The following is a 25,296-nucleotide window of genomic DNA, read 5'->3' as shown; positions in this document are numbered from 1 at the left end:
TCAAATTCTGACGAACTTGTGCACTCTCATGCCTTGGGAATTGGGACACAATCACCCATCACTGTTTGAGTCGCAGTGGAAGTTGTTCCAAGTTGCAGTAGATAAACTGTTGTCAATTTAACTTGTAACAGACATCTCACTTTTCCGTTTACATTTAGCAGCTCCAACTTTTGTTCTTTTGTCGAGTTCATTAAAGTTGGCAGAAATCTACTTTCTGCGCTTGACGCAAGTCAATTGACTTTATTGAAAATTTAAAAAGGGTCAAAGAACGGAGGAGATTATCGCGTCCTGACTTATCTAAAACGCGCAAGCAGATGGAGATGCTTTAGAGAAACAACTTGTAGCCAAAATATCAACAAACCCGGAACAAGCAAACACTCGATCCCTGAGGAATTCTGGGAAGACGGGACAGGAGAGGATAACGACGAAAGAATTTACTCGGTGCATGTAGAACACGCAAAATAAAACAGATCGGAGTTCCAATTTGTGCGCCAATGTGCAGCGTTTGCACCAATTTAAAAATTGTACAATTAACTATTATCATTAGCGCAGATAATGAAACAAAAATATTGGTTTAATTTAATATTTGCTTTACTAATTATTATTAATAATGATGGAATATGCAATTTTCAATCTATGAATAAAATATTTCGTTACTAATGGATGATGGTTTTAAGTGAATATTTGAATATTTAATGCTTTGAGACCAAATAATTGATATTTGATTTTTATTGGAGGCTGTTCTTGCAAGTTTTTTCCAGAAATCGATAGTGCCTCCTATTGCGTCTTATTTACTGTCTATTTATTCGTGAAGAAATGGAGCAGAAGGAACATCCGCCGACATATAATTCAACTAGTAGCATTCTGAGGCTCACAATAATTTAATACAGTCCACAATACCGGCAAATAACCCTAGATTTATTCCGCCGTCTATTTCGGGATGAGTTGCATGTAAATTTATGGGCCATAGTCACCTTCTGCATACTTTACCATCCTAATTGTGTCAAGGGAATAATAATTTATTCTAATCACTGTCGAGTCTCGATAAACACCGCCTAAATATGGAATAAATTTCGGAATCGGGGAAATTTTGTCAGCCTGGCCGACCTACATCTCAGACTTCGTTTATTAATAACCAGGCTGGGTATTAGAATTTCGAGCACCTCTGACCCCCACTTTGAATAAAAAATTAAGATTGAACTCCGATGTAATCAGTCGTCATCTGAGGAACCGCTGTCGAGATAAGCATTAGAGCCGCTCCGGTGTAGGTAGAGATCCGGAAATGGCGGCCGTATCTCATGTTCCGGCACCGGAGAGGACTAAATTTATTATTTGGCGCTGATTTATGCGTCGAGGAGGCACGAACGAGCTGTTCCTCCCCGAACCCGGCGTAAATCTCCAATTCGAAACGCGTACGCCATTGTTTACTCAATTATTTAGAATAAACGATGTTTTCCTTGCAGATGAATTCGAAAGTCAACCACAGCCGAGTGGTGGAACAACCAAGTTGGTCGAGTCCCTCTGCCAGTCCGTCGCCGCCGCCGCCGCCCGTGCCGCCGCCGGTGGCGGCGAGGTGGGCCAGGACTGAGCAGAACAGCGCCGATTCCTGCCCGCACTGCCGCGGCCGGCTCGCCTCCTTGCCCACCAGAACTACCTCGCTCAGCAGCTACTCAGGATGCAAAGGTACCGAGGTGACACTTACTATTGAGATATCGGGCGTGTATTACATAAAAGCTTCCTTCCCGAGGGCTTTGTATCAGCTTTTATCGCTATCGAGCTGTTTGCTACCAAAAGGATATTCATTCCTGCTGAGTTGACCTGCTCGATGCCATGCATAAATCGCGCCCATAAAGATATGAATGATTTTATCCCCCTTAGATGGCTGGAAACGTCCTCAAAAAATGACGAGCAGTCGAAAAAGGATTCCAAATTTCTAACAAGCCATACGGAATAAATTAAAAAGCTTTGTTGTTCTTATATTTTTTTCAAGTTTATGGAACTTCTGTTTTTCTTCTTCAAAAAGCTTACTAAAGTCATCAGTTTCATCATTCAATTTCGGATTCTTTTTTTTTTAAATTTGAGTTGTTTCTGATTTGAAGCAGAAGAATTTTTTATTGTTGGTAGAAATCCACTTCAGTCTAGCTTTTATGTCCCATAAAAGTGCAATTATTTACTGGCACCTTTTTACGGCCTGAACCGGATTCTCGATCGCGCGATTTTGTTGCTTTCGTTGAGACGATTTCGATCTCAATAAAATCAGGAGGGTAAACAATGAACTTAAAACTAAGTCCTCCACATGTTCGCGTTTCCTCCGTTATTACCCTGCCGAGTGCAACGAGATACTTTTATGTGGTAGTTTCGCTCTCGCTTTATCAGTTTACAACTAAAGCTTGGTACGAGTGGGAATTAAAGTCGAAATATCAAAAATCGCAAATAAGACGGAAGCACTGGCTTTACAACATCAGCGGAATTTTATTCGGCTCTATTGTAAACTATTCAGGAGATGATATTGCCTGGCATGATAAAATAACACTTGAAATCGGGAAAAGGGAAAGCGTTTTCTCCGTGTGGGGATTTTGGGGCGCCGAGACGCTGGAGCTCTTAATATGATTATGATATGAATGCGTAAACGTTAATCCTCTTATCGTCCTGAAGGAAACAAAATGCCTGTTCGAGAGTCACTCAAAAAATTAAAAGTTCAGTTTGGTATTCATGTATGCCGGGAAGAAATTGCGTTCGAAATAACACGGTTATAATCTTTTCCCGATGGAAAACTGGGAATCTATCCAGACTGGCAAATTACTTCCGGGGTAAGCTACACTGAGCTTGAATCAGACTTGTATTGAATTGCGATATTATGGCATTAGAGATTTTCCCGATATTTACTTATGTTGGCAAAAAAGAAACCGTGGTACATATTTGGACCAATGGCCTAGGGACGTATCTGATTCGTTCTCGGAAGAAAACAGCTGACATTAAACGGAAAATAAATGTCAATAAGATATTGCGGAATTTCCCACTAAAACAGTGCGTTTTTTCCGATACAAAATTTGAATAACCAGCTGGTAATAAGCGTTTCGATTCGAGCCGAATGCAGTTAATTAAATCTGGAATGAGAGTAAATAATTGGGCTTTAAAAAATCATTGCCTAACAGCGCTGCTCCAGCCAGTACGGCAAATTATATTGTTAAAGCGGCTTTAGCTGGTTCATGAAATAAAGAGTTAAACAAAAACGATGATTAAAGAGAGAAATTGAATAATATATGGCCGGGTGCTTTTGTGAGGGAAAAATGCTACATGATTTTGACTTCTCTAGCGGCTTAATGTATAATTAATTGGTTAGGATTCCTTCGAAGTCATATAAATGTAAATTAAGCATCCGACTCAACACATGTCACTTGGATGTGGTTTGGAGCATGCAGCGGTGGATCCGAATCCCTGACGAAGAGCCTTGGAAGATTTTCATTAACCAAAGTTGAAAATTGTCCGGAAAATTTAGATTAATAATATTTTAGCGTTAGTTATGGCGTGCCGACATCGATTTATTCAGGTAGACACGTCTCGTATTTACAAACTTAATTTCACGCCCGTTGATTCAGTCTCCAGAAAATAAATATCACGCAATGTAGCATCCCTGTAACGATTCGAGACGCCTACGAAAAAGCTTGCAAACAACGTTAAACAAATACCGAACTCTTTACATTATCGCTTCAGCCATCACGCTGTTCTTTGTTAAAATAAAGTTGTTTGTACGTCTCTCTTTTAAACAATGGAAATGAAGAAAACACATCAGCGAGAAAATTAAAGAAAGCAAACATTTTTGAGCTTAACATTCTGCAAAGGGTTTTTCCATACAAATCGCCAAAGTTCCGAACAGCTTGTCTCCCGAGGCTCCAGATTGGCTCAGATGAGTTGCGTGCAGCACATTATTTCACATGCTGAATGTTATTGTGAATTAAAAGTAAACACTCTCTGACGCTTAAAGGATGTGTGAGCAATTTATATTAATTAAATCATACGGCACAGGCTTGTCTGAGTCGTGTTTTGCCTGCGCGAAGCGCTGTTTCGGATTAATTATGATTTGATATAAATCAATTATTAATCGTACAATTAAAATTCTGCATTAAATATATTACCTCGTCTTTTCCTAATAGGGGACTTCTTGTCTCATTAACAACTTGTTAATTTGCCGCACTCATCAGCTCTCTCAGTTATTTTAATTTAGGAATAACCACCAGATTTGGGCATTTTTTAAACAGATTTTAGTTGGTAGTTGTGTTGCTTTATTATGACTTATGTGCAAGCAATCGATATCTGAGCTGGAGACAAAAGGCGGCTGAGGTTTCAAAGAGACGATTTAGCTGAGGTTTATTAAGGGGATGACATAAAATGGCACTCAAAGTGTTTCCGATTAATTTAAAGTACAAGATTTAGAAGTGGCACAGTGGGATAAATTTGCGTCAACTAACAACTGCCAAGTCAGAATTATTTAAGTTTGTTGGGATTTGGCGCTCAATAGTGGATCGGGATCGATCCCAAACGTTAATCCCCGAACGTGTCAACCAGCATGTTCGAAGGGCGATCAGCGATAATGGTTTGATTGAACCAGCGTAGTTGGAATTTTCATGACCGAGGGCTTAATAGAGGCGTACGCTCGGCATGAATTGGACTTCATCTGCATCAATCACCAGCGATGCATTTGTGATGATTGATCGTTACCCGAGCAAAATTAAAGCGTAACCTAATTAAAACGTTTCACCTATTGATGCAACATTTCGAGCTAAACGCCCAACCAAGCAGGAATCAGCGTTATTCCTGACTCTTTGCATTGCAAAAGAGGGGAATAAATTTGCAACAAGACAGTATAAATTTTTGAGACGCGCCGAGATCACAAGGTGGTTAGGATGTATTTTTCAAAGGGCGCAGAATTGGAGAAATAGCGATGTTAATAAAACCTCCATCTAAAACGCGCTCACAAAGAAACAATAGGAAAAATCGACCAGGGAGCAATAAACACGGGGAAAACCTGAAGCATCGAACCGTATAAACAGGGCTGCAAGGCCCCCAATAAACATGAAGTATGCAGGGGGTAAGTGTTTTTTCTAATTATGCTTCAAACGGCAGGTAAAAGGGTGCCATCAAAGCCTTTTCATGTATCAAACCCTTTATTAAGTTTTCTCTTCTGGGGGCGATTTCCATGTTCGTGTCATTCCGCTGCACAATTTTCGAATTTATGCAGATTGGCAAGGGCCGCCTGCCGACTTTATCGGAAGGCTCAACCCGGATCGATGCTGGAACTGGAGTTTTTCAAACGCAACTTGTGATTTGTGTCCATAAAAATCCATTATTGTTGGGCCCAACAATTAAAAAACTTCGGCAACGAACCGGAAATGATGAATTATCTGCTTTAAGCTTTTAAGTACATCGACTAATTAAAATCAAATTATTCTCAAAAGGAACAAAACGGGAAATCCTTAAAGCAATTACTAAAAGCATTCAGATAAACACTTTTGTCCCGTTTTACTTCACAAATTCACAATATTCTGCGTCAGAATAGCAAAATTGCGCACTGGACGAAGCAATAATGGTCGGACTAATATAATAAATACGCATGGTCAAGGGTGGTTCGTTACCCAACAAATACCAAAATAATTGGCTAATTATTTTGGGATAACTGGCCCTAATTTCTTTTCTACGAGGCTGTAAAGAACCCTGATTTGAAAGTGTTGCTTCAACTTTGCGCAAAATCTATCACTAAGCAAAATTGATAGTCGAAAAATTAATCCATCAATAGAGACAATAGGGGTACATTAGCCAAATAAAAACCCTCCACTTAAAGTAAACATAAGCAAAAAGGAGGCCATTAATCTTTTAGGCCGTTGGATATTGACAAGATACTTTTTTATTATTTTTTCACAGTTTCCGGACTATTGGCCATTTATCACTTATTTATTAGAGCTGAATGATAAATAACATGATGCGCAACGCGATTTTCCGAAAAATTATACACAAGTATCTAATTTGAATTTTAAATAAAGTGGGCTTTACGCTTGGGAAGATGAGAGTGAGGCCACGAAGATTCTCCCTTTGATAATGTTAAATTGCTCCTTGGAAAATTGAAAAATTGAAAGCTGGGAGGTAACCGAGTTTGAACCAAAATATCCGTACACAGAGCATGCGACAAAACCGCGCCCGAATTTCCATACTCAGGATCAGGTGGATTTCAGTTTCTTTCCGAGATTTTATTTACATTTAGTCAGTTCGGTGGCAAAATTGCGCCGCTTCTGGGTGTAAAGTTGCAAAGCGAACTCAGCTAAAAAGTAAAAGTCTGGCGAAGTTAGCCTTTGAAATACGGCACTTCCGAGGGATCCTGCAGTATTAGCGAGGGTGGATATGGTAACCGCAGCGGCGTTTTATTATCTTACATGTTATAAACGCTACTAAGTACACTTTCGGATTAGCTACTGAGGCATTTAATAAAAGTTGCAAAAAGTCTCTTGACATGGCTTCAAAGAGTGTGAATATTTCGTTTGGCACTTTATTCGGTTAACAACGACTGAGGTTTGTGATCAAAGACGCCGTTTCTCTCAACCCGATGACTGGAAAATTAAATACTCCGAGACAATTAAAATTCCCGTTTGAGCGTTTCCAAATGTTCGACAGAATTTATTAATAAAAGTTTTATTGTTGTAATCTATTGTTTTCCGTCCCCCATAAACCGTGCTCATAAAAGTGAAATGATCGGGGCGTAAATGATTTATTTGTGTCTCCTCCTGGAACTTTGCTCAACTTCTCCTAAATCAGGCATTTTCGAAATGTATCTCTCATGCATGGGTAGGTGACAGAGGAGTTATTATAGCGATTATTACGTTGGTAGCGGCGTGTCAATGGCTGTTATTGATGCCATTTGAAGCTCGGCCTGGAAATTATGCCGACATTTGAGTCGTCCAGAAGTCATACAGGTTGCCCTATTAAGATACCGTCTGAATAGCGGGCTCGTTAAAGCCGAACTCTGATAATCAACAAAACGTTATAAATTAACACAAACAGCAAATGTGCAGAAGACCAGAAACAAGCCTCGAGGTAGTTGTTTTGGCTAATGATTCCCTAATGGTCTGGGGTGGGATTACATTTAATAGGAGAATAGACTTGCCTGAAACGATGAAAACGGAATCCTTTCTCCTACTGATGATTCTTCAGTGGTTAAAGCGTTTTTTCGCGCAAAAAATCACATAAGACGCTTTCGATAAATCACTGCCAGACGATTTTGATCTGCAAAGCCATTAGGTTTAGTGATACTAAAACAGAAACTTTGGAATTATTACACTAATACAGCCATTCTTGATGTTCCGGCATAAACCTAATGTCTCTATTTAAATAAATTAAACTCGAGGGTTGAATTACACCACTTTGCCTCAAAGCTAGACAGGTCAAAACCCTGGCTTGTTCATATTTTTAGCCCAATTAAATTGAGCGATCTGTAATTTTTCATAAACCAGTTTCCTTTATTAAAGGACTAAAAATTATCGATTACTATGCAAACACTGGCCCGATTTAAATTGACTTAATTATGTTAATCACGGTTTATAACTTAATAACCAAGCTTGAATTAAGGGAAATAACAAAATCTTGTGCTGTTTAATACGTGGGAGTAGCTTATTCGTAGCGCAAACAGATAAATTAAAAAGTGGCACCCAAAACCAGCTAATTAAAGTACATATTGCGTGATTAATGTCGTGCCCGAGCTTTTAAAACCTGATCACCGGCTCGAGGCTTCCCCAAATCCGGCGTCTCCGAGAAATATAGCCCAGGTGTTGTGGTAAAATAGGAGTGAAAAATAATTAACATTTCTAATTTATTTGTAGCCCATTATGTATAAGCAAATTAACGGGGAGATTTATAGCGCCTCACATGGACTCGTGTGGCCCTTGTCGGCTTAGTACCAGTGCTTTCCCAATTTGTTGATTGCATCCCGAGTTTTCGGTTAATAGAAACATAAATAATATTTTGTGACAACAACGAATGTTCACTTGTCACGCCCGAACAAAAATTAAAGAGGCCTTAACAATTTTACGAGCAAACACAATTAAAAACGGGTAAACATTTGCGGGAGTAATTAGGTGTTGTCGCGCAAAACGTCTTCTGTAAACAAGACGCCAAATTCATAGTAATAAACAAGGCCAGGCATTCATACCTGAATTTAATTAATGAGGAGACAATTAATATTAATAAATTGGGAGCGGGAGCTTCAACAGATGTTACAGGCGATTGCAGGCTTTAAAACGTTATACATAATTAAATTTATTTTAACTAAAATCTTAGCAGCTGCAGCTGCTTTTCGCAATTGTAGAAACTGTAATCGCCTGCTTACAGCTGCATTTTATCGTTTTTTCCTCCAGTACGTTTCAAAATCAGATCTAATAAGTCGATAGTACGTGACGATTGCCTATTACTTGAACCAAAATTGAGATCTAGATAATGTTGATTGGTTTTACTAAACTGTAAACTTAATTATAAATATCGCCTTTCGTTTGATCGATTTGATTTACACACTTCCTGCTGCTGACAAGCCATTGGAGCAACAACATTTAATTACCAGCTTCAAGATTTTTTCCCTAAATGTAACACTGGGAAGAATCGACGAAGTTTTATTTGTCCGCTGGCACGAAACTGGAAGGAGCAAAAAAGAGAGTTATTGGAGCAGAAGGACAATAGACAAATTTGGGTTTTTTCAGAGGTGGACGTCAGTTTTTCCTAATTATAATCCAACAGGAACCTTGATGCTTGAACTCGGCCATAAAACATTTTTTACAGTTAATCATCTAACAGTAGATGAAAATCAAGATTACATCACTTCATGACTTAAAAAAACACAAATCGTAGACACACGTCAAGTTAAACCTTCGTTAACATTACTCGGTTTATTTTCTTTTCTAATCCATTCTCTGTTCGTCAAACCGTACGCATTGTCAGATTTCTCATTTCAGGTGTCTAAAGTTGGAAGGTAGTTATTTAAAGCGTTTTCTAATGAACATTGTCTTCTTTGTGGCGCATAATTTGGTTATGAACTCCGTTATAAATCACGGCACTGCTAAAAAGATGTCCTAAGGGAACACATTGTTAAATTTCCCTAGAATATAAATAAACACGCGAATAAATTTTAGCGCTCCATTCAAATTACATATGACAAATGCTGGCAGGAGCTCCCTATAGGCGTCTGGGGAGTTCTCCGCCAACATCGCAGAGAAAAATTGGGCAAGGAATTAATTCAGGATTCAGCCAATTTGCAGATTATTTTTTCAAAGAATTAATTTCGTACCTTTGGGAATAAATTAATGTAACACTTGTTACGTGCATGTTTCGCGCCAAGTGTCACTTTTATGGAAATAAATGATGTTAGTTAAAAAGGCTAATTGCTGGATGTGTCAAGCTGATTTGAAAAACCAGATGTAACCCCAGAAATATTAGATTGGACGAATTCCAGCTTGACAGATACAGGTCGGCACATGCAATGCTGTCTAATTAGTGAAGCATTCGAACCATTTTCCATCGAAGGGTATATAATTAAAATTGTTATAAACTAGAATCTGCCTCGACCACAAAAGCACACAAACCGTTACCGCCGTTTGCAGCGATGCAATTTTTTGATTCACCCTGTATTTAACATTCTTCGCGTCAACCGCTTCTGGTGTATTTATTAATTAATTTCTTCCAGTTTTGTAACAAAGTGAAATATTTATAGATGGTAAGATATCAGAAAAACTCGTCGAGGATCGCTTTAATAATGCAGCGGCGGTGATGAAATTTTATGAAGAATTACCGAATTCAATTTTCCTCATTAATTCGTTTTTTTATTGGGAATTTAAATTAAAATTAAAGCTGCGTGTATGTGGAAATGAATTTATGACGTATTAAATCAGAATTTTGCATTAGTGTTTATTAAGGAACGTCGTGCTATTAGACGGTGTGGAGAAATTTATTACACGGGCGGCATCTTTGTCACCAACAATCTATTATCAAAGCTCATATTAAGTTGGTATCACGAACTAACAAAATTATGCATTACAAAGGCCGTACTAAAATCATACTAAGAGCCCGGCATTCACTGATTAAATTTAAATTAATGATCGTACAAAGTGGATCCAGTTTGATAGATCACGAAAGTTGGAACTAACCGACAGCGTGAGTTATACCCGATGTCGGCTTATTTGTTACCAAAGAAATCGGCCTCACACAGTCCAAAAATGCTAATTTGTCTCGTGAAAAATCTGATTGTTTCAAATCTGCGCGCTGTGATTTATTGTGCCTTGGTTAACAATAGTTGTCTCATAATATATCACGGAAGCTGTGTCTAATTTGAACATAAACCTTGTTCACAATAAATCTCAATTTGCTCGTTGGGAAAACACCATATCTATTGACGCTCACATCTGATATCCTTTGTCAAAGTTCCCCCTGTAAAAACATGAATTTACGCCTAGAGTTGGAAGCAGACTTGGAATGGAAATTTCGTGTTGAGGACGATAACTAATTTAAGTCTCCATCATGAATATTTAAGCCTTGTCAAGTTACTGCTTATTATTAGTTTCTTTTTGCATAATTTTTCTGCCATTTCATGTCAGAGCTCTACATTTCTAGGACGCCAGTCGCTCGATTTCATTCAATAGAGACCCTGAGATTTAATTTTTGCAGTTGAGAAGTTTAAGTACCTCACAAGTAGATAGATATTGTAAAAGTTATAATCTTAAGGAATAAACCCATTACATGAAAATGTTTTTATTTTGTGCAATATTTGTTAAGCAGAAGCTTTCTGGTTCATTCTGATAAGGGTCGTTTGGGTATTGAACGCCACTAGGAGCCGAAAACTTTTGTACGTCACACAAGTTAGAAAATAATAATAATAATAAATAATACATTAAGTCGACGTTGATGTTACATCGTATTTACAAAAAGTTGAAACAAAATATAAAGAGCCAGAGACCGACTAATAAAAGAGACCATTTTCAGAAAACTGTTACGGTCACATGGCTACTATTTTATAGGCACTAGCTAATAAAAAATAAATGTGTTACTTTTAAGTATCATTTAATTAAGTGTGTTTTGGTTCTCATTTAACCAGGTCTCAAAACACTAATAAAATTTCGTAGTTACAGCTTTTCGGAAGAAAATGTTCTCAAAATCCTAGTTTCATTGCCTCTTTTGTAAAGTGTTAGTTTCATTTTATTGTCGTTTTAGAAAATATTTGGAGGAAAGTAAAGAGAACCGCTTTCCAGCGATATAACACTTTATCGTTTTATCGTCGGCGAAGTAATAAATTGATGGCCCATAAAAATTGGGCACTAGAATCTCGTTTTGGCCATTAATTCTGGCAATTCTCACGTCGGAATATTAGTTGGTTTAAAAATCAATTTTATAGCTTGTAAATCATCGAGAGAATCTTAGAAATTTCTGACAAACATTTGGGGCAAGTTTCATTGTGATTGTGGTGGGCAGAGGAATGACTTCACTTCACCTATTACAATAAATAATTGCCGATAAATTTTAATTATCTAGCCCGAGGATCGGCGATGAATTACGGTTATTATTGACCGAAAGTCCCAATCTAACATGGTGTGAGTGACAGGATTTGATTTATGCACAAATACCGAAAACATTACAGTTTTCTTTCGCCCTTTAATTATTACAACAATAACGACCACAATAAATAATTCCGTTATGGATTTATCTAATTAGTCATAAATTTGGTTAGGCTGGGGCTAATTGGAGTCGTTGGAGGCAACGTTGCACTTCGTCAGCTTCATAAATTTTAGTTTAAATCAAACAGAACGGTTACAGAATTTCAGTGTTTTTCCGGGATCTCGACCGTCCTGCGGTTGGAGAACGTTATAAAATCTGAGAGCTAAGTATAGATAACAGCTTTGTCCAAATGTTTTCCTCTGTCAAAGAATTCGATATTCTCCTGTTTGCGCTCGGGGCTTTCATCTAAATTGCATTAATTGTTAACTGATTCTTTCGTTGATTTTTAATTAAGAGTGAAAACACTCAGACGTTTGTGAGACGCATCAAAAACTTTCAACCTAATCTCCACCATATTTTAAGAGTAAGACAAACTACGAATGTTATCCGCTAACAAGCAAGATTTATTTCTTTGCAAGCTTAAGCGATTGTATCAACACCGAAAAGAAAAAAACTTACATTCTGCACTGGAACATGCTAAAATGATAAGGCCTTGCATACTTTGATAAACGTTGTGTGGTCGTTTCGGCTTGCATTTACATTCCTTCAAGATAATTCAGTTTTAAGACTTTAAAATATATTAAATAAAGGTACAGTCACGTTCAAAAAGAATGACACTTTTGCGATACTTTTAATACATACATTTGGCTAGTTTATAAACCAGCTGGACGGTGTCTAGACTAACCTGTTTATTGAAATTTATGAACTAAAAGATTGTAGTCGGGCCCGGTTAGTAGGGGCTGTCTTTTTTTTTATGGTGACTGTACCTACAAGCCGAACGCCTGTATACTGGCATCAACCAAACAAGCATTATAGGAAGTTCTTTAATCACCTTAGACGAGATATTAATGCGACCAAATGTGAAGATCGATTTTTATTATATTTCAACTATTTTATTAAAGAGGTTTCTTCGTTTAGAGATTTATTTTCAAGCATTAACGAATTCCATAATTTGGTTCTCCCAAGTTTCACTATTCAGTTCGTTTATAAAGCTCATACGTCTAGTCCTTTAAATAGCTAGTCCAAAGTTGTCATGTAATTTTTTTCCTATCTATAATTAAGCTTGATGACTCAAAGTTAAACACCAACCAATTAACTGAAATTACCGGAAAAACTTTCTGCTTTATTTTAGACACAGACCATGATTGGTCTTACAAATGGCGACTACAGTCCCAGACCTTCCATGGAAGGTAGTTCAAATAATCAAATAATTAATAACTAATTGAATTTTAGGAGATTGTCTTAAAATTTTGAAATTTTTTGCAGTTGATATTTTTAATCCAAAAATCGTGAGGTTTTTTTTGTGGATTATGTTGCTATACCACGTCGTGTTCACACTTGTTACAGCATATTTCATGCTGTATGTACTGAGTAATAGCGAAATAATAGGCTATACTCCAGCTTTTTTGGGGAATTTTTACGTAAGCCTGAGAGAAATGTGAAATCAGGGTTTACAGTTTTTCAAATTTTAGCCAATGTTGTGTGTGTGGTCAGTTTTATTTATATCTAGACTAATCTATGTAAAAGAGGATATGCCATTGTGGGCAATTGACACCGCCGGTGCGAAAGTCCAAGCTAGTATAAAGAGAAAAATTTTCCTATATACGGCTTTTGGCATTTTCAATTTAGTGCTAAGTCTGTCTGCTGGGTCGTTTTATCTTAAAAATGTTTCAGAAGATGTCAATGTTTTTCTTGCACTACGGATCTTTCGGGACTATTTTCCGAACTACTACCAGGTTTTAGACCTAATTTACCGACTAATATACTTTTGTTTTTCCTACCTTATGGTAGCGCCGTCTTATCTGCTCATTTACTACATCCTTCATGTACGGATACAGGCCATTATTTTTGCCGCGTATGTGGCACATATCGACGGCCACAGTGACTATGGCACTGACATCGATCTATTCGACAATGAAGAGTTTCAAAGCGAGGTCGAACGACGCTTCAAATTTTGTATCAAAAGACAAATTGAATTTCTATTGTAAGTAATGCCACTTACAATTTTGTTATTCGATTGTTAATCATAGAATGGAGAGTAAAAAACTCAGTCAGATATCAAACTTGATTGCTGCTTTCTCTCTCGCGGGTTGTCTCTTCGGTATAAGCATTATTTTTCACCTATTTACGGTAAAATTTGTTTTTTGGTGTGCCCCATTAGCGTGATGTTTTCTAGGGACAATTGATACAGGAATACTATTTCAGAATAGGACTCACGTCGCTTGCAGCAATCGCAACTTTCAGTGCTTTTATTTATACAGGACAGTCAACTGAAGTACAGATAGAGTTAGTCGATAACGCTATTGATAACTTGTGTTGGTACAATTTTAACAGAAGCAACAAATTGCTCTATTTGATTGCCAAAGCTGATCTTGCGAGAGTACGCAAAATCAAGTTTTCGGGACAATGGGCCGTTAACTATGACCTGGGGTTTGCGGTAAGTTACAGTATCCGAGACTTTTTCGACACATACTGTTCCAGATTGTTAAAGGCATTTATTCCATTATATCGGTGGTAGTGAGCATGTGGTGAAAATGAGGAAAGCCGCTCTATTTTTGCCTCTAAAAAGTTAATGTGTATCTTTCGTACGATAAGTTGTGCACAATAGAGTTAGAATTTGATCTGTTGTATTAATTATGTACCTAGACTATGAGCTTTCGTTCGACATAATGGGAAAGTTGTTCGGGAACTTATCATTTTTTATAGTTTATTCCAGCGAAAAGGATGACATTTTTCGTGAAATACACGGCGAAAAGGACGCCTAAAACAAGGTAAACATTTCCGTGGAAGTACGAGAGACCATAAAAAATGATATATCGAAATCGGATTCAATGAGATGAAGTTTTGGATCAGAAATTCGGGAATTCGAACCACTGCGGTGGATGTGCGACCTCCTTGTCGCAGTTTAGTTACAATTTTTTATCATTTACATTAAAAAATTGTTACTGCTTTTACTATTATTTTCTCAGTTGATGCAATTTTTTCAAATTTCGACCATAAAATATTTTGCTTTACAAATGAGTACATACAAGTTAATAATAATCAGCATACCAGTATCAACATTTTTATGCAAAAATCACGCAAGTCGTGTATAGTTTTACTGACCTGAGAATATTTATCTCACTATTATTGATAATCGCATTTAATGAATTTTTACACAATTTGCGTTAATAAAATTATTAATAACTGAACTAAAGAAATGAGCTAATGGTAATAGTAATGTTTACCATAAGCATTGGGTAGGGTAATTAAAAATCTGTCTGTTATAATCGTGTTTTTATTTCAACTTTTGTTGCGTTACGACAGTAGTTAAGCTTCGTTTTGTAATTGCAATTAATGATAGTTGCAAAGGTCCTCGTCGTCGCATGTATTACAAAACCCTTGACGAAATTGTTGCAAATTATAACAGTATTTGTATGCCTCGTCCTCTGTTCCTTCGTAACAAGCCATGAACCGCTCTCCAAGAAGGGCTAAAAAATAATTATCACTAGCGTGCAATACATAAAAATTTATAAATTTATTTGTTGTTTTTTTAACACCTGAATCCTAGATTATAAATACTATCTCAAAACACGTTTCCCATAGCAACGTGTTTTCACTATTTTAAAACACGCTTTCCATAGCAACGTGTTTTAAATCACTATTTTAAAACACGCTTAATAACTATATATTTACGCGGTTGATTTGGAGTGTACATTGTCCCCCACATGCATATACCCTCACAGGTAACAGTGTCATCAAACACTGAATCTTTGTTACAATCCTCGGTTCCAGTGCAATTGTAGCATTCCATAGCCTCCATGGTTAAAAAACCTATTATAATAGGATTTAAATATAATCATTTCTTGACTTTTCGTTCAAAATTGTGTTGAATCATAAAATACTTACGTCCCCAAAGTGCAACACATGATAGTAACACTGGTAAAAGTTTCATTTTTTGACTCAAAAACAGTCAGTACTGTTGGCTTTATATACGCATTTGTTATCATTTGTGTTAAATTGTTTTTCCTAATGTGAATTTATTATAACCGTATCTACGCAAATGAGAAGGCATTTCTCAAATGGAAATTGGTGCATTAAATAAAAAAACTAAACTAAACTTTTTTTCATTTATTGGTACTTTTCTTTTCTCAATAGTTTTGGAGAAACAAATTTCTCTTCAGGGGTAACAAATTGACATAACTTGCCAAGTTGTTATTTGGCTAAAATGGGGGTCAATATACAGTTGATGTTTCCTAAATGAGAAAAAATGTGCAACAATAGAAATAAATTTTCGGTTCGGCCAAGTACACATCTAGGACGAAAAGTCGTGTAAGGAGTGAAGAACGAATGACTGCTATCTGTTGTGAGTCCTGCTACAAAAGAGGACGTTTCGTGCACAAAAGCGGCATTTGTATAACAAAGGAGTGGCACAAAGGCCATCTTCCGACCGATTTCTACAGGCACAATAGCCACCCGGAACAAATCGCAAAACTTGAGACATTGGACATTTTTTAAATAGCACACCTCGAGGATGATCGCCGAGCGGAAGCTGATCTTGTAAACAGGACACAACACGCTTATTTAATAACCCGATGCTAAAATGCTCCATCTTCAGCGTTTCACTTTTTGTCAGGGGCAATAATACCCATAAACTTTCCGAAAGTAATGCATCTTGACAAAAATAAACTGGTGGGAGTCCTCGTTGAAAGTCTTTTTGAATGGCTTTTCACAAGTCGCACGGAACTTTTAAATCAATACCAAAACATTCCAAACAAATAGAAGTTTAGATCATTTCCGTGCGACCTGGAAACAACAAAACCCGCTCTCAAATTTAACAAAACCAATTAGACGATATGTAACGAACGATTTTTCCCAAATGGACGTCTATTTATAATAACATGTCACGCTCAAAATCCCCTAAACGTTTTTTGGCCAAAAACATAAATAAAGAGAGGAACAGACGGACGTCTAACCCGGTTCATTGTATCACAAAAACAAAAGATAACGTTCCTGCTATTCTACTACACGCAGCGAAATTTAATATTTCAACCCTTTTACCGGAATACTGACATAATCCAATTTTACTGCACGTAATGCGATATGGGCTACCTTATTTATTGACAAGAACTAGAAAGATGTAATTCGATTAGGGCCGATTTTATTAGCACAAAAACGTTGACACGTTATAGTTAAATCGCCCTCGGGCGAGTCATTCGCTCCTGCCGTTTCCCCAAGGATTGCGCTCCTTGATTGGGTCACCAAATCCCCACTAAAATAATTAAATAATTTCGAGAGTTGGCTCGAAATCACCGGAACGGGACGACGTACTCATATAACTATCGATTTATTAAATTAAGAAATAAAAAAAAATTAGAAAAAAGCTTTTATTTGAAAAATGCACTAAAAAGCAAAAATAATGTTTTTCTATCAGAGGAGAATATTTTTGCTTACAAATTAATAAAAGCTAAAGCTTTAAAACCTTGTTTAGCCCCTTTAGGGGGTATTTAACCACATAGAGTTGCATTGTCACGCAAATTACGTAAGTATGCAAAATTTCAATTCATTGGGACAACGGGATCCTTTCAAATTTGGCTACAAAAATATGAAACAGACAGACACACAACAAAGCAAGTTAAATAAAGCTTTTAAAAAGGGAAGGAAAAACTGATGATTTGTCTTTAATTCTCCTCTTCTCCTCCAATTATCAATTTTTTATTGAGGGCAGGCTGGATCAATAAGACAAGAAGGGTTTTTCTTTTTAATTTTTTAGGGAAAAATTAATAAATAATAATATCGCAGTGAGAGCAAATCTCTTCCATTCTAATTGCGTATTAATTCAGTCTGGGCGGCACAGCCTGGCCAAATACCTCGATCTAGTGCCAATAAAAACGCTGTAAACCCGAATATAATAGAAAAAAATTTAATAAACTCGTCCATCGAAAATAAAGCTCTCATAAAGCACCGAACGGAGTCCGGTATTACAATAAATTTACGATCGGGAGGGCTTTATGTCGTGTCATGTTTGATTCTATTAATAATTTCCTTAACTTTGGGCCATAAAGTCCGCTCTTAAATCATGGCTAGTGTTTCCACGTCGTTTTTTATTCCAGACCGCAGCACGCCTCTCCCTCGGCCGCCGGAAGACGAAGATTCGTTTCCTGTTATTTGCGACCGAGAATTGCATTCATTGCATCGAAACGTGCCCGCACTTCGACGGAGGGACGTCGATACGGCCACTATTAAGCAGCACTACTACCCTGAAGGTAAGCGGGATTAGGAGGCGAAACCGTTCACTGGAGAAAATTGCAGGAGGATGGGGTTGGTTGGTGTGCGGAGCTGCCTTCTTAGCCCACCTTCTCACCTCCGGCTTCCAATTGGCGTTCGGACTGCTGTATTTGTATACCATGAAGTTCCTCATTAGGAAAAATCAAGACAAAGATTTCTACGTGATGGCAACTGGTTAGGAAGTTCTTGTTTGTTTGCCCATCGTTACATGCCTTGAGCTCCGGCGATTTAAAGACAATGGAATGCTGATAGTTATTTTCTGGTGATGCTATTAACTAAAGAGTTACGAAATTCTACACATATGGATGCTGTAACGGTTAATAGGCGGTTCAATACTGCAACCACGCCCCGTTTGAATTAATTAAACTTGGAAAAGTGCAAATGAACGACAGTGGCGTAACGAAAGTCGGCGCTAATGGCTATTTTTTATTTGGATTTTGATTTAAATGGTGATTGAATATAAAGTGCCCAGATATTGGTTTTAGTACTACTAGACACGAGCATCCTTTTTTAATTTGATTTTATCAAGGTATGATGTTACGAAATGTCAGGAGTGAATTTATCATAATAGCACTTTACAAGTCCACTCCATTTTTCAGTTTAAATTGGAATATGATATCGTGACTAAAGGCACTTTCAGACATGACGAGTAAGTGAGGAAACAATGTTTCTTCATTCTTCATGAATTGACAGCTTGGAATTTATTTATGTCCGCTTTGGTTTCGTGTTTGAAAGGCAGGTACAAATTTATTAAGACATATATAACTCCAGAAAAAATGAGAAATACGATCCGAATAATAAGATATCGGTTTACCTGGAATTTATTAACATTTTTAAATGCTACTGTAGCTATCGATATTTTACCATTAATGATCCTCGATTTCAATTTAATCAAAAATGGTAATGAAACAATAATTATTATTACTGGTTGCTTAGACATCATCAAATGTAGAATACACCGTATTTCACCGAAAGCTGAAGGTAAGGCGGAAAATGGGCTTAAGCCGCCCCAGGATTGACGTTTTTCCAAATATTTGTAAAACAGAATGCAAACAGGAAATTTCACTTCAGCGCTGCAAAATATTACGACCACTTATTCACATTAACGTTATGAAATGCTGGCTGTTGGCAGTATTAGACAATTAACTATTTTATACAGCTTTCCGTTCGTTGTGCCGTCCGTTAATAGTATATTTTTGCAGTTTTATGTTGAAATTGGAGAGTTATAGCAGAGCAACATTGTCCTATAAAATCTATATCAACGTCACTTTATCTAACGATACTAATCTATAACCACATGTCCGGTGCAGCTTTAACTCTAGCCTGAATTTTCCAGAGTTTAAATTAAAAAAAGGGAGATTTATTTGTTCACTGTTTGTAAAATATGTATGCGTCAAATCGTATTTTTTCGCTCCGAGTGACGTTTTCATAAAAATGCGAAATATTAAAATATCTGTTCGAATGTCAGTCTCGCACAAATATAAATAGTGTTTCCAATTTTTAATAAAAGGTTTAGTTGTTTTGATTATCAACCAAATATTAGTTGGGGTTTGGAACTCTAAATACTTTGCCTCAAATGTAATGAATAATTAATTGGGGCCCTAATTGTGGGAATAGGATATTGGATCTCTAACTGCCTAAATTAATAAACTTTTTAATTATTAATAATGAAAAATCGCATGACGAGGCAACGTTGTTGAATTAAAAAATGAGATATTTTTAACAGTTGTTGATTTGTGTGTCCATTAATAATGCATTCAAAAAGTTATTAATTTACTTGACGTTTCGGTAATTTTTCACCGAACTTTTTATTGCTTCAAATTTAAAACTGTATGCAGATAATTGAAAAGCTACAGTTGATTAGAAAAATAATTAAACCCAATTGATTAATAGTGTCTTAAGGAACACCTCAGATTGTTTGGTTTCTTGTCGACAATTTCAATTAGCAAAGACTGCGTGTGCGGCAAAGCCTTGGACCTTTTGTTATCAGCAGGAATTAAGTATCACGCACAAGACACCTAGATAGCGGTGGATGAGGGTCTGAATAGATCACTTCATTTCTTAGAATTAATTGTGATCAAATTACATGCATCTGTCGGGTCAATTCACCGTTTCGCTTTGATCAAAACAACGCTCATAAAACCCGGAATTTAGACGAGAAATCGGACTTAAACCATCTGTGATTTAATTATCGCCTTTCCACATTCGCAAGTGTTTTGAGTCATCAAGCATTCCAGTTCACAACCACCCATTTCGATCCATTAACCGCGCACACCCAATAATAATAAAAATTATCATAATAACACGTTGCATTCCAACCTATGATGATTGGCTACAGCCGAGCATTTATGTGTTTTTTTCTCGAAGGCATGGAAAGATTGCGGCCACATTCTCCCCTCAGTCCTGTATTTAAATCCTCATTTTGTTGCAGCTTGGTTGGGAGCTTTGTGCCTGTGTATCTCTTTTCTGACCGCTCCATTAATTGTGGCCGTTTGCCGAAGAAAGTCCACGAGATTGGCGGCCGCGTTCGGGGGCCTTGTGACGGCTCTGGCGTGCCTTTTTACGTCTTTTGCCGTACAGTTCCACCAGGCACTGCTCAGCTACGGGCTGGTGCTGGGCCTGGGCGCCGGAGTCGTCCGGGAGACTTCCGGGCTGATGCTGGGCCACTATTTCAAGCGGAGGAGAGAGTTCGTGGAAATGGTGGCGCAAGCCGGAGCCGGGGTCGGGATCGCCTTGTTTTCGGTGCTTTATAAAGAAGCAGTGGGGTACTGAAATTTTTAATGAGTTTTGTGACACTAATTGACTCTTTTGTCGGCTGAGGACTTTCATTGTCAATCGAACAATTGCATAGACTATTGGTTACATGTCGGCTTTCGAGCCGACTGAAATTTTAATCTAGTCAAGTGACACTCGGGACGGGTTTTCTCGCCGTCCGAAAACAGACTTCGGATAAAAAGTTTCGATCCAATTGAAATAACAAGTTAACAAAAAGGATCAACATCTTGTATTTAATAAGCATTACATTCCAGTCGAGTAAATATTGATTTAGGATAATAAATATAAACAAAGTGTTATGGTTGGGTTACAATTTTGAATAAACACAGGAGAGGAGTGTTTTTGCACAAACGTAGCCACTGTTGCTTCTCTGACTTACAACATCCAATAAAGATGTTCTTTTTGTCTAATCGATAAGTCGGAGCAAAGTTTCAGTCGTTTGCTAAAGTCGAAAACTCGACGTAAACACAAAACTAGTAATGGCTTTCTCCTTTGTAATCGGTTGACATTGCTGTTGAAAAGATAACAATTTTTGCAAACTGACTCAATGTTTTTAAATGCTAATACCTACATGAAGACAACATAGGGCCTCAAAAAAAACTACTCTTACCTACTTATTCGACGTGATCTTCACACTACAATATCTCATAATTCTCAAAAACTGGCGCACCAATTGAGTGGTACGTTGCTGAGAAGCACAGGAAAAATCTTCCTAAAGTCGTATTTTAAAAAATCTGCAGCTACAAACTTATTTTGTTAACTTTCTCAATTTTTATTATTTTTTAACGTTTTTAAGTTTTACACCAAGTAATCGTTCCCTAACAAAACGATCAATAATTATAATAATAAATAATAATAAATAATAATAAAATAAACAATAAAATTAAAAATAAATAATAATAAAAAAAATTATAATTTCTCTCACAAGAAAGATAAAGCTGTCAGTTCTACACACAATTGAGTAAATCTGGGCAAAATTGAGGAATACAATAACTATATCAACACAGATCACTACGAAAATTGGTACATAGAACTATGCTAATTTTACAGGCGGATATTTATTTGAATTTCTTGGATTTTTTTACAATGCAGGTAAGATAAAACGTCGTATATCAGACTTGATCAAAATACCATTATAAAGCTCGTGAGAAGCGCAAGAAGCCCACTCGTGAATCAAAATTCTCACTCGCATATAATGCATTTCTCTCACTTATAATATAATAATATAATAATAATATCTTACAGGTTCTTTATACCATTGTTTTCGGTGAGAGAAATCAAATTTCTCTCACAGGAGAGATAAAGCTAAATCTGACAGCTTTATCTCTCTTTTGAGAGAAATTTGATTGAAAACAATGGTATAATATACAATGGTACCATATAAAAAATACGATAAGATAGATAAAATGTCGTATATCACACATGATCGAAATACCATTATAAAGCTCGTGAGAAGTGTCCCACTCGTGAGCAAGCGCACTCGTTTCATAATCCACTCGTAAAATAAATAACTATTGAATTTACTATGAGACTTTAGCAGTTTTTTTCAATTCAAAAAAATTAAATTCATCAAAAAAATAACACAATTTGTCGATGTGCCAACACTGGGAATTATTTCCTAGGAAACCATTTCAAAAATAATTTGTTTTTTTTTGTTTATCTAATTCTATTGAGGTCACGGCTGTTAGACATTTATAAAATTCGTTATTTATCAATAACTTTAATACAAAGAATTTTTTTACTATTTTTATTTTTACATGTAAGCAACTCTCTACCACCCACTAGTAAGGTGGTGCTCCGGTTTTTGAGCACCGGTACATGAAATATTAAAATTTATGAGGTTTCGGCTCTTTAATAAGATTTAATGAATATTTGTTGTGGGAAACGTACAAATTTGGTTTTAGAATATTTGGAGCAGTTTTAAAGTAACAATTTTAGTAATTTTACTGGAATTCTAGTTATAGTAGTTTTGGTAAGATATCTGGCTGAGTTTGACCAGCTTCTGCTCCAACACTTCCCAAATAATATGTAATCAATCACTGCTGACAGCTAAAATTGACTTTGGGAAATTTACAGGGCGTTTTTTACCCATTACTTGACCACATCCTTCTTTTGAGCAAACAAGCCAGAGGATGTGACTAACACGCAATCACAATCTCCAGATTTTGAATTTACGAATTTTATTGACACTTGCGTCGATCGTATCGTACAGTTTTGATGACCTGAAGCAACAGTAAACACTCTTTACGATTTTGATTCAATTTATAGCCGATTATTTTCGTATCATAGCGTTCGATCTTTATTGTAATTTTCTCAGGAAACTGGGATGGAGATTAGGCTTGCAAGCCATCACCGGTTTACTCTCCCTCGCATTTTTTCTCCCTGTTGTCTACCGATCGGCCAATTTGTACCACCCGCAGCGACGTGCCATTACACATTTAAAAAATCAACGCAAAAAAATGAAAGAAAAGAAGACGCACGCCAAAGCTAAGAAACCGCCAATGTTCGATTTCACGCCGCTGAAAAGTCGCGGATTGCGGGTATTGATGGTGGCTTGCGCTTTCGCTGCGTTAGGAATTTACGCCCCCGTTTTCTACCTTGTAAGTTTGTAATTCGTTCAAACGCGACCTAATCTTGGCCATTTAGGTGTACCAGGGGTATAAGGAGGGATTAGAAGACAGTGCTTTAGTTCTCTTACAAACTTTCATGGGGTTTGCGTCAGCTTTAGGCTGCGTCGGATTTGGGCTGGTGACTGTGAGGCCCAGCTCGCAGTGCTTAATTTCCAGGCAATATTTGTGTCAAGCGGCCATGGTAGGGATCGGTAAGTTACAGTGAGTCGTGTTTGTGGTGCGATAAAAACTTTCAGGAGTGTCTCTTCTGGCGCTAAGTGCCGTTCAGGGATACCACGGGTACGTTTTGTTTGTCTGGCTGTATGGCACTTGTCTCGGGGGCTACACCTACTCTCTGAAAATGTTTGCTTTGGAGCGAGTGCGCGGCCGCCACTTCACCAAAGCTTGGAGCTTTATCCAAGGTGCTAAGTCCCTTCCTGTGCTTTTAGGAATCCCCATAACCGGTTATATTAATCAAACTTATCCCAAAGCAGGGTATTATTTCAGTTTCGTGACGACGATCGTCGGTACGTATGCGAACCCCGCCGCCGAAATAATTGATTGAGCTTTGCAGGCGCCAGTTTAATGTTTCTGGTCGGCACCCGCAAAGACCACATCAATAGCAACACCAATAATTGCAACCTGAACGGCTGCAATATCGCCAACTTGAACGAGTGCGCTTGCAACCTGGCCCTTAATTACAACAACATCTGCACGCCCGACCTGCAACCGTACAATTTCTGTCGACAAAGCGCCAACCACTACGAGCGGCTTTTCAATTACGGGCACATGGATCGAAGCGATTTCCACCGGCATTCGCTGCGCCACCATTACCTGCCGAAAAGTCTCAGCTACGCCGCCAACATCGACAGATCGCCCTACCACCAATATCCGGTGCATTATCACGATTACGTGCGACTGACCAACCCCAAAAGCAGGAACATGCTGCGGCCCAGCAAAAGTGTTCCTGAAGGACTCGCGCGATGGGATTATTGCGGCTCGTACAGGAGGCCGATAATTAGGAACGTTCAAGTTATCGAACAAATCACCACTTCGGTGTAACGTAACGGTTCCGGTGCTAATTCTAGTCATTTTAGTCACTCGTTCGTGGATTTGTGAGGAGTAGATTATCCAATTTAGATTACTTTGTACCTAAAAAGCGAAACTTCGGTGGCTGGAAACGAGTGTTCTTTAATGTATTTCAAATTCTTGCCTTGCGTTTGTGCTAAAAGCGACTCGATTTAAGACGACCAGACATATCTATAATCCACTGGCCCCGAGTTTTAAAATTTAAAGGACACGTTATTTTATTATTTAGTTACCCTCATTTTAAAAATTCGGGTCACTTTTAATACAAGCAAAAGTCAATCGTCTTGACTAATATTTAAACTGTTGACCAGATTTTATAGCAATACACTATGGTTGTGACCACTTTATGACGAATCTAGACGTACTATAGTAGAATTTATCGTGGGAACAAAATACACTTACTCTAGAACAAACATTAGCGAAACATTAAAGTTGAATAGAATAATTAATTGTCGCTTTATATTTTATAAAAGCCGATTCTTTATTGATTGAATTTGTAATCTGTTGAAATTTTGTTATAATTTATTTGTTATTAAATTGATTGTTGCATTATTTATTTAGATGCGAATAAAGAGATTCTTTGAACGTGTTTTATTCGCTTTTAAAGGGACAGGCGCCATCTTATGAACATGGCCGGCAACACGGTACAGTATTCTGGTTTGATCACTTTACAACTGAATACTAACTCTACGATCTTCGAGAGATGGATACCTTTAGCGAAAGGTCTCAATTTTCCATGAAAATATTTTTTCCTCTAATTTTCTTGGCATTAAATTTGTCAGTGGTTTCAGTAAAACACATAATTATTTTCAAATACAGA

At 37.3% G+C, this 25,296-nt stretch overlaps 1 protein-coding gene and 1 non-coding gene across 3 annotated transcripts in view; one reads left to right on the top strand and one right to left on the bottom strand.

Annotated features, from left to right (window-relative positions):
• Positions 1–25,061, top strand: part of LOC664202 (monocarboxylate transporter 2) — a 40,583-nt gene extending 15,522 nt beyond the window's left edge. The window contains exons 2-9 of one of the 2 annotated variants that reach the window (XM_970215.5): positions 1,464–1,683; positions 17,829–17,981; positions 18,028–18,177; positions 20,435–20,768; positions 23,096–23,378; positions 23,425–23,599; positions 23,645–23,914; positions 23,962–25,061. In XM_970215.5, the coding sequence (XP_975308.3) occupies positions 1,464–1,683; positions 17,829–17,981; positions 18,028–18,177; positions 20,435–20,768; positions 23,096–23,378; positions 23,425–23,599; positions 23,645–23,914; positions 23,962–24,449 (2,073 nt within the window). In that variant the 3' untranslated portion in view covers positions 24,450–25,061. The remainder of the gene's footprint in view (positions 1–1,463; positions 1,684–17,828; positions 17,982–18,027; positions 18,178–20,434; positions 20,769–23,095; positions 23,379–23,424; positions 23,600–23,644; positions 23,915–23,961) is intronic. The other variant, XM_015982800.2, reaches the window with a different exon arrangement.
• Positions 14,998–15,731, bottom strand: LOC103313979 (uncharacterized). Its single transcript, XR_010334570.1, has 3 exons — positions 15,625–15,731; positions 15,412–15,549; positions 14,998–15,206 (listed from the first exon to the last, which is right to left on the bottom strand). It is a non-coding gene; the product is annotated as an uncharacterized LOC103313979 (transcript).
• Positions 25,062–25,296: the final 235 nt, after the last annotated feature.

The sequence above is a fragment of the Tribolium castaneum genome, chromosome 6 (genome assembly GCF_031307605.1).
Source record: "Tribolium castaneum strain GA2 chromosome 6, icTriCast1.1, whole genome shotgun sequence".
In the NCBI taxonomy this organism is placed as follows: domain Eukaryota; kingdom Metazoa; phylum Arthropoda; class Insecta; order Coleoptera; family Tenebrionidae; genus Tribolium; species Tribolium castaneum.
The sequence above is the reverse complement of the archived record's forward strand: the minus strand, read 5'-3'. Positions and strand labels throughout refer to the sequence as shown.